At 36.0% G+C, this 14,780-nt stretch overlaps 1 protein-coding gene across 1 annotated transcript in view; it reads right to left on the bottom strand.

The window, feature by feature from the left end:
• LOC141343156 (neural-cadherin) overlaps positions 1–14,780 on the bottom strand; it is a 156,564-nt gene that overhangs the window by 60,727 nt on the left and 81,057 nt on the right. Inside the window, exons 3-6 of the mRNA XM_073847757.1 lie at positions 14,705–14,776; positions 7,516–7,765; positions 4,789–4,931; positions 1,948–2,120 (exon numbers count right to left, since the gene is read on the bottom strand). Of these exons, the coding sequence (XP_073703858.1) occupies positions 1,948–2,120; positions 4,789–4,931; positions 7,516–7,765; positions 14,705–14,776 (638 nt within the window). The remainder of the gene's footprint in view (positions 1–1,947; positions 2,121–4,788; positions 4,932–7,515; positions 7,766–14,704; positions 14,777–14,780) is intronic.

Genomic DNA, 14,780 nt, shown 5'->3' with positions numbered 1-14,780 from the left:
GAATTAAAAATTAATTTTTGATATAGTTACGGTAGGACATTTACAAAGTATCTTCACGGAACATGATCTTTAATTAATATCCTAATGATTTTTGGCATAAAAGAAAAATAGATTATTTTGACCCATACAATGTATTTTGGGCTATTGCTACAAATATATCTGTGCTACTTACGACTGGTTTTGTGGTCCAGGTTCACAAATCTAAAACTAGAATTGTGAGGAAAATAAGTCAAAACTGTGGGATAAAAGGTCACAAATATCCTTTTTTTATTCCTGTGGTGGAAGCAAGCTTCCATGCATTTTCACCAAGGAAAAAAATGTAAATTGAAAGTTTTTACACATGGTAATATTTGTTGTACTGCTTTTAACTCATGCTGACTACAATGAAACACTAAATTTGCATTTCCCTACTGAAATACCAGTGCTTACAATGTAGTTTTATTGAAGTGTAAGACTTAATGAAATGAAAGTAATCACAATTCAGTTTGCAAACAGATGTAAGAAAATAAGAATAGAAGATAAGAAGATTCATACTGAACTTTGTATTATATATAACATTCCACAATACATTATAAGTCAATTACATTTTTACTTTTATCTTAATAATAGCACACTTGAGGTGGAAAAGTGCTAATTTGTCATAAAAATAATTACAATGCAAAAAAATGCAAACATTTTCTTCATGCATAATATAGTCTCTAATATATTTTGTTTTAGGGTGATGCAATGTGTTTTGTGCAATCAATTATTAGCTGCACAGTGCATGAAACCATCAAAATTCAAGGAACATTTAGAAACCAAATACTCCAACCACAGAAAAAGAAGACTGCTGAGGTGTTCAAACATTTTTTCATGGTAATATTAATAAATTACCATTAATAAATAGATTAGAAACTTTCAATGTTTAAATATAAGAAAAAAATTTGTACAATAAACAACTTTGGTTCTGCATTGAATCACTACTTGATGTAAAACCAAGATTATTGAGAACCAGTGATAGAGAGGAAAGACTCTGGTCAGCAGGGCAGGCATGGAGACAGAAAGAGCTAGAGGAAGGAACAGGGCCAGATGTTGCCCCTGGGGCTCATTTAGTGCTTCTATTTCATATGCATCCCCTGTGCCGGTGAGTAATTCCCCCTTGAAATATTCATGGGCAGCAGCAGAGGTGGCGGCGGCAGCAGAAGTAGGGCCTGTGGGGCTCACGGAGAGTGTACAGGGACACGGCTCTGCCTCCTACACACTCACACACAGCCCTCCTGCACCACCGGCCTGCGCGGAAAAGCTCTCCCACCGGAGACCTCCGAGAGCCTTTAGATCTCCTTCTGCCAGCTGTCTGCTCTTCCCTCAGCTCTGCTTTCACCTGTCTCTTTCTCGCTGTGTTTCATTTTGCACATTCTTTAATATTTGCTCTCTTTTACTTGCTCATTTTGGTCAAATGCAGTCTTCAGTGTAATCAAACAATGCAGTCAAACATATTTGGTCTGCTGCCATTTCGAAAAAAAATTTAAAACTGAGAATTGTGTCATGGAAATTGCATTCAGCAATGATTCATTCGTTTGTTCGTTTTTTAGTCAACTGGGCTATAAAATGACACTGGCATGTCATCAGTAGACGCAATTCATTGTTTATTGCTTTATCTTACAGTATGTCTTCTGCGCTCTTATTTCTGTATATTAGCTCCCACCCATCATTCTTTACTTTTGTCCCCTCAGACTTCATCTCTGTCTCTAAACACTGCCATTAGTGAGGTGTTCATAGTGTCATTGGTATTACAAGCCTGAGGCACTTCATGCTAGGCAGGTTTAATGAGAGAATATATTTGAATTCGCTATTCATATCTAGACTGGTTGAGTCAGGTTCTTCTCCTGTACACACTTTCTTCCCTGTCTGCGGATTCGGTCTATTCAACTTCTTACTGGACAGTTTTATGATCTTTTTTAACCTTACCTCATCAAATACTGGCTTGTTATTGTTGATGTCATTGATGCCAACGATGACCTGGGCGGAGCTGCTGATGGGGAGTGGCCCACTGGCGGCGTTGTCATCAGTCGCTGTGACGTTGAGGACATATTGAGGGCCACGCAGTTTAGGAGGAGGGCTACGCCGCAGTTTGATGATGCCTGTAAATAATTCAATAGAACAGATTAGCTCATGGTTCAGAACTGTAACATAGCCTATTGATCTATTCGGCGGGACATAAGATAGCATAAATTTGCTGAACATCTCATAAAACGTTCAAAAATGTCTATTTCTGGGAGTATGAGAAGAGCAGACATGGATAAATTTAATGACACAAAAGAGAACTCAATTCGGTTCGATTTTCTGAGTGTACATATCGAAGCAGAGCCTCTAACACAGCACACAAGTACTCTTTCGCGACTCATCAACAGAGAAATACACACAAAATGATATTGAATTGTCCATTTTGATGAGTATTGATGTAAACACACTCGGTTATGTCTTATGTGAGCGTAAAAAGTTGCGAGAATTATTGTGTATCAGTACATTGCATCCGTGCATACGGATGTAAAGTGACAGCAGCCTAATTTAGTTGCTATTGGTGGCATTGATGTTAATCAAGCAACAAAAGAAAGACAGAAAATCAGTCACTGCTCTTGACTGAATCACTTTAGTAGCCCTAATAAAGATTAAATGTATTTATATATATATAAATATGGCTGCTTGAAAGAATGAAGAATGTGGTAAACAAGTTGTTATAAATAATGCATAATTAGCCTATATAACCACTGGTATTTCACTGAAAAGTTTTATTTCATTTTAATATAAAGGGCATGTTGCGTGTCAAAGCAGTTAAATCTGTGTCTGCCATGATAAAATCTTAATTTCAAACCTATACAATGAGTTTGGTCATTTTAGAGAAATGCTTAATAAATAAATTACACTGTAACTAAACCTGCTAGATTTTAGCCAACTAAATCTACTGTAGATTTAGACGACTAAAATCTTAGGATATTTAGTCGACTTAATCTAGACTAAAAACTAAAACAATTCAGATGACTAAAGATGAGTTTGGTCATTTTAGAGAAATGCTTAAAGGGGCTATATGTAACTTTCTGAAATTTAAACTCGCGACTGACACCTGTGGCCAAAAAACGGAACTGCTCTTCCTTTCTGCTCGCTCTCGCAGCGCGCACTCGTACATACACACTTCACAAGTCATCCGCTGCAAAGAAGTCAACATTATGTTTGCAGAGGTAAGAACAGTCAAATACATATATTGTTTGGGAAACTAAGTTTGTTTGCAATATATATGACTAGCGGTGGTGGCAGAGTGATCTGAAACGTTTAACATGAACGCGCTTGACGTCACATCCTTAAAATTTGACCCGACAGAAAATAGGAAAAATAGGATTCAGGCTTATACAGGAGATGTTTGAGTCATAAATGGTCAAATAAAAAGGCTATTGTTACGTTTATTTTGGGGAAAAAGTTACATATAGCCCCTTTAATAAATAAATTTCACTGTAACTAAACCTGCTAGATTTTAGCCAACTAAATCTACTGTAGATTTAGACGACTAAAATCTTAGGATATTTAGTCGACTTAATCTAGACTAAGAACTAAAACAATTCAGATGACTAAAATATGACTAAAACTAAATGGCATTTTTGTCAAAAGACTAAGACTAAATCAAAATTTGGTGTCAAAATTAACACTGAGGTGATATCAGTGGTTCAAACGTAATGTTATGAAGCTATGAGAATACTTTTTGTGCGCAAAGAAAACAAAAATAACATCTTCGAAGTGCAGTCATAAGAGTCGTTATTTTTGTTTTCTTTGTGCACAAAAAGTTTTCTCATAGGTTCAGAAAATTACGGTTGAACCAGCATCACATGGACTATTTTAACAGTGTCCTTACTACATTTCTGGGCCTTCAGCATGGTTGCATTACATTGCTGTCTACTGAGGGTAAATCTTAATTTGTGTTCTGAAGATGAACGAAGGTCTTACAGGTTTTGAACCACATGAGGCTGAGTAATAAATGACTAAATGAATTTTCATTTTTTAGGTGAACTAACCCTTTAAGCATACTCTGTTAAAGTGCATTATTTCCATAATAAGTGTGGTGCATATAAGTGTTTTTTTTACCCAAGGTGACAACTTCTCAAATCGAAAACATTATATAATCTGTTAAGAATGACAACTGCCTTCATGCATCAAGCTTAACAACATCGTAAAATAGGCTTCTAATGATGCACATTCACCAAACAACTGAGAAGTAGGGGGCTGTGTGCAAAAAAAGTGTTGCTGCATCTTTGAAGTGACAACTCCACGAGTGCTGAAACCATAGGCCATCTCTCTGCACTGGCCTGTAATGGGTTGGGTGGTGGAACAGCCGTGCCGCGAGGCCGATAAGACAGGAGAGAGCTTTAGCATACTGCTGTTTTCCAGCTCTCAGGCATAAAATGTGCTGGTAAACAAACGAAAAGCAAACACTGCAGACAAATGTAACCTTGAGACTGAAAGCGCACAGGCAGGCAGGCAGGCAGGCATGAAAACAGACAAACATTGCATTTACACACAAGTGCACACACACACACAAAAAACAAGACCTGTAGACCAAAAACAACACAAGGGGTGTTTGTTTTTCCTACAAATACCGCAAACGTGAGTTGAATGATGGATTAGAAGCACGTGCTGAGCAGACAGGAAGATTTTTTTTTGATGGCGTTGGATGTTCTTGTTAAAGACAGCATCCCCAAGGCCTTGTACCAGATGCCTGGATGCTGTTACCAAAGCTTTGAGTTTGCATCCCACTTGACTCACCCTTCTGGTTGTCCAGCTCGAAATTGCTGTCTTCGTTACCCCCGGTGATGGCATACGTTACGCCATCCCCGTCTGGGTCTTTGGCGTGCACAATGGCCACTAGCGTCTCCGGGCCGGCGTCTTCTGAAAGAAAGGTTTTATATCTGCAGAGAGAGGGAGACAGCAAGAGATAGACAGACAGATCAGGCTCAGAACATCACAGACCCACCATCTGCTTCCCCTATACGGCCTCTGAAGCATATCCCAGGGCGCACACAAACAACCACGCGGTCCCTGCACTGAGAAGAACCAGAGCAAATCCTAACATAAACACACACACTGCAGCTCTAATGATGATACACCACCACCAGCTCCTTTATGTGTCTCCCAAACTCCTACCAAGGGAGATGATGTTCTCAAATAAAGCCCTGTATGTGTGTGTGTGTGTGTGTGTGTGTGTGCAGACGGCTCGCTTGCTTCACTGTGATTGTTGTCTTTCTGCTGAATCGGACCAAATGTCTGCTTCTCCTTCTGGCTACATTCAATAAATGCCAGAGCTGTATAGCCTGACGCTCAGCTTTCACGGACCCTCTGGTGGTTCTGCTCGACTGAAATCCCATTGTGACGAAGAAAAAGTTTAAAACGGTATATTCTTAGGCAATCCAAAGAGATACTAGGAAAAAGAAGGGGAGAATAAAATAGGAAACTAAAACTAAAATAGAACAGAGATAAACAGTGAAATGCATGGGTCCAATTAATAATTGTCAACTCAATTTACTATTTAATGCCCAGTTCTTTTTTTATATTTGTAAATTGCATTTATATATTTATTTAAGTAGCTGTGAAATACATAGGATAATTTAGTCATAGCAAAATAAACCCCAATTTTAAATTAAAGTGATCTTTCAAAGTTTTTTTTGCATTAGATTTAGATGATTCTGTGTATTTAACAGATACTTAAAGGAGAAGTTCCCTTCCAGAACAAAAATTTACAGATAATTTGCTCACTCTTTTGTCATCCAAGATGTTCATGTGTTTCTTTCTTCAGTCGTAAAGAAATTATGTTTTTTTGAGGGCAAACGTTTCAGGATTTCTCTCCATATAGTGGACTTCTATGGTGCCCCCGAGTTGAACTTCCAAAATGCAGTTTAAATGCAGCTTCAAATGGCTCTAAATGATTCCAGTCGAGGAAGAAGGGAAAAAAACAGCGATGTAGGGCGGTTTTAAAGTTGGAAGAGAAAATGAGATGGGAGTTTTCGACATACCCTAACTGTCTTGAACCAGAATACACAGAGTATAATCAGAGCTAGAAAAGACGAGCATTTGAGGTTAAAGTATATAAAATAACCGATCATTTCACTAGATAAGACCCTTCTTCCTCGTTCTTCCTTAAACTGCATTTTGAAAGTTCAAACTCATGGGCACCACAGAAGTCCATTATATGGAGAGAAATCCTGAAATATTTCCTCAAAAAAAAAACTATTTCTTTACGACTGAAGAAAAAAAGACATGAACATCTTGGATGACACGTGGGTGGGTAAATTAGCTGTAAATTTTTGTTCTGGAATCGAGCTTCTCCTTTAAATAAAAAAACAAACAAAAATCACATCTACCTATAGGAATGCTACTCCTATCATGGCATTTCTATACAAAAGCTCTATTCAGTATTATTCAGTAGCTTTTTCACTTGTACAGGAGCAAACGCCCTCCTCCATCCCCAACTCCTCCTTTAGCGACAGTCAGGACCTGGCTTTCTGATATTTCACACTTAAAATATCATTAAGTACATTAATGATATCTGCTTTGTTCTGTTCTGTTCTGTTTATTATTGCTGACAGGCTGCATGAATGGGCAGGGAGTTTTTTGCCCAGAACAGAACCATCCCACCAAACCAAACTGTATGCTAAAAGCATAAAATGATAGTGACGATAGTGGTCCTGACAGCATTTCATTCTTTAAAATGAATATCTGCTAAAATTAAATATATATATATATATATATATATATATATATATATATATATATATATATATATATATATATAAATAAATAAATAAATGTTTCATTTATTATGTGGGAAGCAAGTCAATGATCAATAGTCACTTATATAATTTAAAGGATTAGTTCACTCCATAATAAAAAATTCCTGATAATTTACTCCCATGTCATCCAATACATTCATGTATTTCTTTCTACAGTTAATAAGAAATTAATTTAATTAATTATGATTAAAAAATAATTTTTTCTGCATATAGTGGACTTGGGATCAGTGGGTTGATGGTGCAAATTGCAGTTTCAATGCAGCATCAAAGGGCTCTACATGATCCCTGTCGAATAACAAGGGTCTTACGTAGCGAAACAATTGATTTCTAAAAAAAAAAAAAATATATATATATATATATATATATATATGTATATATATATATATATATACTTTTTACCTACAAATGCTGACACTGACACAAATTAAACTGCAATTTGGACCTTCAACCCACTGATCCCCATTAAAGTTCACTATAAGTAGAGAAATCCTGGAATATTTTCTTCAAAAAAATTGATTTCTTTTTTGACTGAAGAAAGACAAGAACATCTTGGATGACATGGGGGCGAATAAATTATTGAGAAATTTTAATTCAGTAGTGAACTATCCTGTAATAAGTGATTGTGACTGACCAAACAGAATCAACTATTCCAGACAGCTTTGCAATCAAAAGTAAAATGAAAGCAAAGAGAAGAAAAGAATCATACATAGTTTGTGAAAAGACAGGGGCTTCATCGTTGACGTTGGCCATGCGGATTCGGATGGAGGCTGTTCCTGTACGAGGTGGTGTTCCCTTGTCCACGGCGACCACCGTGCACTCGTACATGTGGTTGGGTCTCTCATAGTCCAGCCTCTGACTAGGGCTCACCACTCCCTGAGATGAGATGTCAAAGTCCACACTCTGGATGTAGTAGGACAGTTCTGCATTCAGGCCCGTATCACAGTCTCGTGCCAGAACTAGAAAGAGAAAGAGAGTGGGATGAAACAGCCGTGTTAAACATCAGGTCACGTTGACTAAAGGCAACAGCTAGCAATAACATGGCAGTAAATTGTGGTGAAGGCAACCTTGGCGCAGATCTACTCTGGGTCAGGCACTGAAAACAAATGTCAGTTGTTACTCATCTCGATGCTTTTCTCAGACAGTTGTGTTCTCATTAGGCCTGGAAAGTTCTGATATGAGGGCATTCACTGTCAATTACGAGCTTTAATGTCACTATGACCAATGCTTGTGTGGTTTAAAGGATGGATTTGTGTGTGTGTGTGGGTGTATAACCATGATTTTAAGTCTATAGAAAGCACATTAAATGTAAGTAAAATGTCTACTTTTAAGATTTCAAATAAGTTTTTGGAAAATAAAATGTCAAAATTTGGTTGAAATAATGTTACATTGTCATTCAGTGTAACATAATATTTATTTAAAAATTCAAACAAGATGCTTGTTCTGACTTGTACATTTTAAAATATATAAAAGAATAAGGGAGCATATTCAGTTTTATTGTGTTTTAAATAAGTAAAAAATTCTTACTGACAAATGGGCAAAACCTAGGATAGTGGCAAATTTTTGTTGTAAATATCCCTTATTAAATATGTTACACTGAATGACATATTACTGGGTGTCTTCTGTGAATTAGGAAAAAATGTATAATATTTATTTTTTGCTCTGAAAAAACAAAAAAATGCAATAAAATTAAACAGAAAACGTTTTAATATTTTTTGGAACAACAACAATTTAAAGCAGTATTACACTGTCAGGGGTGCGTGCAGGAGTAGACGAGACGATAGACAATATTTACAAAGTTCAATATATTTAATATAAATCTCCGAATGGAACAAGGCTGGAACAAGGCAGGAACAGTCACACACATCAAATTCACAAAAGGACCGACAGGGAACTGAAATCAAAGACAGACTTTTAAAGACAGACTAATTAACAAACACAGGTGACACAGATGACTAATAATTACAAGGACAGGTGCAGGGAATCACAATAACGAAGGGCTAAACCAAATGACAGATCAACGGGGGGGAAGACAAATGGGAAAAACCAAAGACAAGACAGACAGAACTGTGACATACACTTGTTGTTTTTATGCTTAAAATTTTTTACGTCTTTACAAAGTTTCCAGTGTCAAGTACACTATAAGATGTATATTATAAGTAGAAGTATATTATAAAAGTCATTTATAATGTTAAAAAAAATTCTACACAGCTGTTTTCAACAAAATAATAATAAAAGCAGCAAATCAGATTATTAGAATGATTTCTGAAGCATCATGTGACTGGAGTAATAATGCTAAAAATTCAGATTTGAAATGATCGGAATAAATTACATAGTAAAATATATTCAAATAGAAAACAGTTATTTTTTAAATAGTAAAAATATTAATTTTTTTTACTGTTTTTGCTGACTTCTTTTAAACATTAAAAATCTTACTGTTCATAAACTTTTGACTGGTAGTGTAATTTTGAGTGACAAATTCAACTAGAAGATACTTATTGTTTAATTAAATAAAAAGAAGAAAATAAGGCCTTGCATTTTGCCTAAAATAATAATAATAATAATAATAATAATAATAATAATAATAATAATAATAATAATAATAATAATAATAATAATTTTTGGGGTCCATAAAGATTGATTAATTGATTGATTTAATACAAATCTGCAAAAAATAGAATTTATAAAATATATTTTAATACATATTAAAGTTAAAATATAATGACATAAAATATAATATAAGAATAATATAACTAAACAACTAAAATATAATTACAATAAAAATAATAATTAATAATATAATTAACAATTTGACACAACTAAAGGGTAAAAGATTTTTTCATGTTTTTAAATCCAAAGTGTGTCATGCTCTTGCATTTATTCAATCAAAAACATTCTGTGAAATATTATTACAATAAAAAAACAATATTTTCAATATTTTTCAATGTATGATATTTTAAGACACATTAAAATATAATAAGTATTTTATCATCTTGTTTGGTAAAAAATTCTTACTGACAAATGGGCAAAACCTAGGATAGTGGCAAATTTTTGTTGTAAATATCCCTTGCATTTATTCAATCAAAAACATTCTGTGAAATATTATTACAATAAAAAACAATATTTTCAATATTTTTCAATATTAATAAATGATATTTTAGGACACATTAAAATATAATAACAAGTATTTTAGATTTTAATCAAATTTCACAAAATTATAATTTTTACTATATTTTTTTATCAAATAAATGCAGCATTGGTAAGCAAATTTGTTCAAAGACATTAAAAAAATCTTAATTATTACATAAACCTTTGAATTTTGGTAGTATATAATATAAATATACAAAACTCACAATACTGAAATTGAGAGTTTTGTGAGATTTACACAGTTAGAACACAGCATAACACTGCAAAACCATCTTGTTTGAAGTTGTTGGACTTTGTGTGCTAAGTGCTTTTTAAATTACGTACGGTGTCATATTAATAGAGCCAATATTAATTAAAACTATGTAGCGGAGGCCAATTCTATATTTGATCAATTTAAGTGCCCATCTGTCAGTGGCACAGCAAAAAGCTGCTGTTGACTGAAGCAGATCAAAAGTAAAAGTGGAGGAAGGCTTTGCTGTCATTAGGCCCACAGCCAAAGTCAGGGTCCTGTATCATTATACTGCAGGCAAGCTGTCATCACACCCAGCCAGCCAGCACACTCATTTACTACCGCCACATGACGGCCCTCTAATCTCCAAGGCAAATAGCTAGCACCCACAGATGTAGCGACGTTCAGCAGAAACCCTCTTTCTCCCGTGGTTAGGCTGAGGACTTGTTGCGGCTGTGGGAAGCAGGTGGGTAAGGGTGGGTGTCAGCACCCTGCACGCGTATAAACAAGTTTCGGAGAGGCCGTGAATGCGTGTGAAGTCATACAGCCAGGATTCAAACAGAAGGTTCATTAAAAATACAAGCCCTAATACACCGTCTCTTAGGGCTACCTATTACCATATTTAATGCATGCGAACGAGAGACCGGGGCTAAATTAAACATACCAGTTAGGCGGCTTGGGAAAGAGAGAGAGAGAGAGAAAAAGGCTAGTAGGAAGGTGGGCTAAGGTTGGGCGAGTTTTAAGTGCGTTGCTTCGCCGTGCGCTAAATCCTCTCCGAGAAGTTTTCTGTGCGATAATTGGAGCGCGTTCTGCACTTCTCTTCCTGCTAGGCCCTATTAAAAGCCGGCACCCAATTTACAGTCTAATCCCGTTTTAAGGTAAACAACAATAATAATCTTCTCTCCCTTCTGCCAGGCTTCGCACAGTCGACGATTGCGGCATGTTTTTCTTTTTTTGCCGCTCACAACAGAACACATTTGATAAGCAAATAACAGCCCCAGCTGGTGTTTGTGTGAACCTGCTGCTTTTACATGTTGAGAGCGAGAGAAAGAGAGCGAGGGAGACGAAATGAGAAGAGAAAGAAGACACAGAGACAGAAAAAGAAAGTTGTTTTGCGTACCGCACTAAAACAGAAGAGCCAACTGCAATCAGAGGCAGGAACCGTTCTGTTTGCATACGGCGAACAGTGCGTGTTTTCACTGGGTGCAGCGATATGTAAACATAATTGAATTGCATAAATGCGGTTGGCATTCTAAATTTGTGCATCTGCCTCACAAAGCGTGCGGTCTGCCAGATCTGACTCACTTCTGTCGCTTGTTGCTTTGCTTTTCTCTCTTTTCTGCTTCTTTTCATCAGTGTCGTGGGCTTGTGTACAACAAAGTCTAAATTAAGAATAGTTAATCACTGAGAATTGTGCCTAGAAGGTGAGGAGCTCTTTGAAACAGTGAGCAGCACTGGGGCAGCACAGAGCTTTTCGATCTCTGATGAGCACTGGATAAGAATTTCCAGGCTGCTGAGAACAAAGCTTCTGTTTGATACTAAGATAACTATTAGATTGGAGATTGTTAATACAGCTGGATCAGAGATGAAAAGTACACATGCATGTACTCAAACATACAGTTGAACATATACAGTTCATGGCCAGTTTTTGATTCTTAATACTGTTGCCTGAATGATCCACAGCTGTGTTTTTTTGTTTAGTGAAAGCTGTTCACGAGTCCCTAGTTTGTCCTGAACAGTTAAACTGCCCACTGTTCTTCAAAAAAATCCTTCAGGTCCAACAAATTCTTTGGGTTTTCAGTATTTTTGTGAATTTAAACCCTTTCCAACAATGACGGTATGATTTTAAGATCCATCTTTTCACACTGAGGACAACTGAGAGACTCATATGGAACTATTACAGAAGGTTCAAACACTCACTGATGCTCCAGAAGTAAAAACAATGCATTAAGGGGGGTGAAAACTTTTGAACGAGAATGATGATGTGTAAACTTTTCTTATTTTGTCCAAATATTATATTTATTTCATTTAGTACCGACTTTATAAAAGCTATAAAAGATACTTACGGTTTCGCAGAGAAATAAGTTACCCTGATCATCAATTCAAAAAGTTTTCACCCCCCCCCCCCCCCCCCCCCCCGGCTCTTAATGCATTATGTTTTCTTTAAAGCATCAATGAGCGTTTGAACCTTTTGTAATGGTTGCATATGAGTCCCTCAGTTGGATGTGAAAAGTTGGATCTCAAAACCATAAAGTCATCGTTGGAAAGGGTTCAATTACACAAAAATGCTGAAAAACTAAAGAATTTGTGCGACGCAAAGGATTTTCCTGAAGAACAGCGGGCTGTTTCATTAAACCAAAAAAAAAAAAAAAAAAAGAAAAACAGCTGTGGATCATTCAGGTAAGAACACAGTATTAAGAATCAATTGTATGTAAACTTTTGAACGGGGTCATTTTTATAAATTCAACTACTATTTTCTCTTGTGGACTATATGTAAACATCTTTTTTTAAGTGAAATATTCTATTCAGGTCAGTACTAAATAAAAAAATAACATGCATTTTGTATGATCCCTCTAATTTTGGTCAAATAATTAAAATTTTGCAGATTCTGCAAGGTGAATGTAAACTTTTGACCCCAACTTAAAATCTTGTTTCACATATATTAATGCTGTTGGTTTTCAGTGGTTTTTAAGCATGTTGCTGTGGCCACCCAAAAAATTAAACAATTTAAAAGCAATTAAATAATTAAAATTAAAATTAAATCTTTAGCAAATCTCAAAAAGAATATTCATTTATCAAACTAAATATTGTCAATTTTCACTTCTAGCATTTAACAGATGTTAGTTTATAGTGTTTTATTTTTCACTTATGTAGATGGTAAAGCATTTTAATATCAGTTCTATCAGTTTAATATGAGTTTTTGATCAGTGCATCCCAAATTTATTGCTGGTTTAATATAACCTAGTTGCAAGCAGCACACTTCTCTGTTACAAAATCTGAGGTGGCATTCAAGTCTGTAGAAAAAAAATAGCATGGGTTATGTTACTAAAATATGTGACCCTGGACCACAAAACCAGTCTTAAGTCGCTGGGGTATATTTGTAGCAATAGCCAAAAATACATTGTATGGGTCAAAATGATTGATTTTTCTTTTATGCCAAAAATCATTAGGAAATTAAGTAAAGATGATGTTCCATTAAGATTTCTTGTAAAATTCCTACTGTAAACATATCAAAATGTAATTTTTGATTAGTAATATGCATTGTTAAGTACTTAATTTGGACAACTTTAAAGGTGATTTTCTCAGTATTTTGATTTATTTGCACCCTCAGGTTCCAGATTTTCAAATAGATGTATCTCGGCCAAATATTGTCCTATCCTAACAAACCATATATCAATAGAAAGCTTATTTATTGAGCTTTCATATGATGTATAAATCTCAGTTTTGTAAAATTTAACCTTATGACTGGTTTTGTGGTCCAGGGTCACATATAAAGTGAAACTTCACCCAAAAATTACAATTCTGTCTAAGCCTAAATTAAATCTGTTCATCATATGATGCAATCTTATTTTATAATCTTATAAGGCTTGAATTAAACTGCTCAAATCAACTTTTTAGGACCTTCTAAATTTTGGTAACATGCACTTTTAATGGAGGGACCAAAACCCCACAGGTTTCGTTAAAAATATCTTAATTTGTGTTTTGAAGATTAACCAAAGTCTTGGTTTGGTTGGACATGAAGGTAAGTAAATCATGACAGCTTTGTAATAATTAGGGTTAGAGGTTTGTTCAAATTCCAAACGCTAGCTATGAGCAATACTAATAGTAATGGCTGTCTTAGCAAGCACCACTAATTAGAGCTTATGAATATTTATTCAAACAACTAATGCACTCAAGCTTCTTTCTGAAATGCAACACGACATCTCATTCATGTTTTTTAAGCCTCTAAAACACCTTCAATTACAGCGATAAGATCGCAGATGGGACCGGCACAGAGAGATAAACAGGTCCCATCCCATTAACGCTTGTATTTTAGAGGAGGAGGAGGTCAGGTGTGCTTCTTCTTCAGAGCTGTCTTTCTCAATCAAACATGATTATCTGAAGAACATGGAGGCCACAGGGGAGATCTCACCTCTATTGCTGGGTCACAGTCTCCGACCTGTGGTTATAGAGTCCACAACGTCACAAAAGCAAAGACACAAAATGGAGGTTGGTCTGACTAGTTTGACAGAGCTAGTCGGGAGAATGAGAGATTGGAGAGGAGAGGAAGATGGGGGCAGAAAAGCTTCTCTGCCTGGGAGCCAGCGAGCTGGCTTTGATTACAATCCATTTACCACCCAGAAAGCGCTGCCATAATGAATTATTTCATAATTACAGGACTGAGTTGAAGAGACACTCGCCCCCGCAGAGCAAGCGGCAACAGCACCTGCCTCAAGAGCAGGACTGCCGGGGGAAAAAACACGGACGGAGAGAGAACGAAAGTGAGACGGACACAGAGACAAATCGAGAAACAGACACTCACCCTGTAGTAAGGATGTGCCAGTAGGGGTGGTCTCAGGGACATTGTCTCGACTGTAAATGGAGTGCATAAATTCTGG

The sequence above is a fragment of the Garra rufa genome, chromosome 9 (assembly GCF_049309525.1).
Source record: "Garra rufa chromosome 9, GarRuf1.0, whole genome shotgun sequence".
NCBI classification, from domain to species: Eukaryota; Metazoa; Chordata; class Actinopteri; order Cypriniformes; family Cyprinidae; genus Garra; species Garra rufa.
The sequence above is the reverse complement of the archived record's forward strand: the minus strand, read 5'-3'. Positions and strand labels throughout refer to the sequence as shown.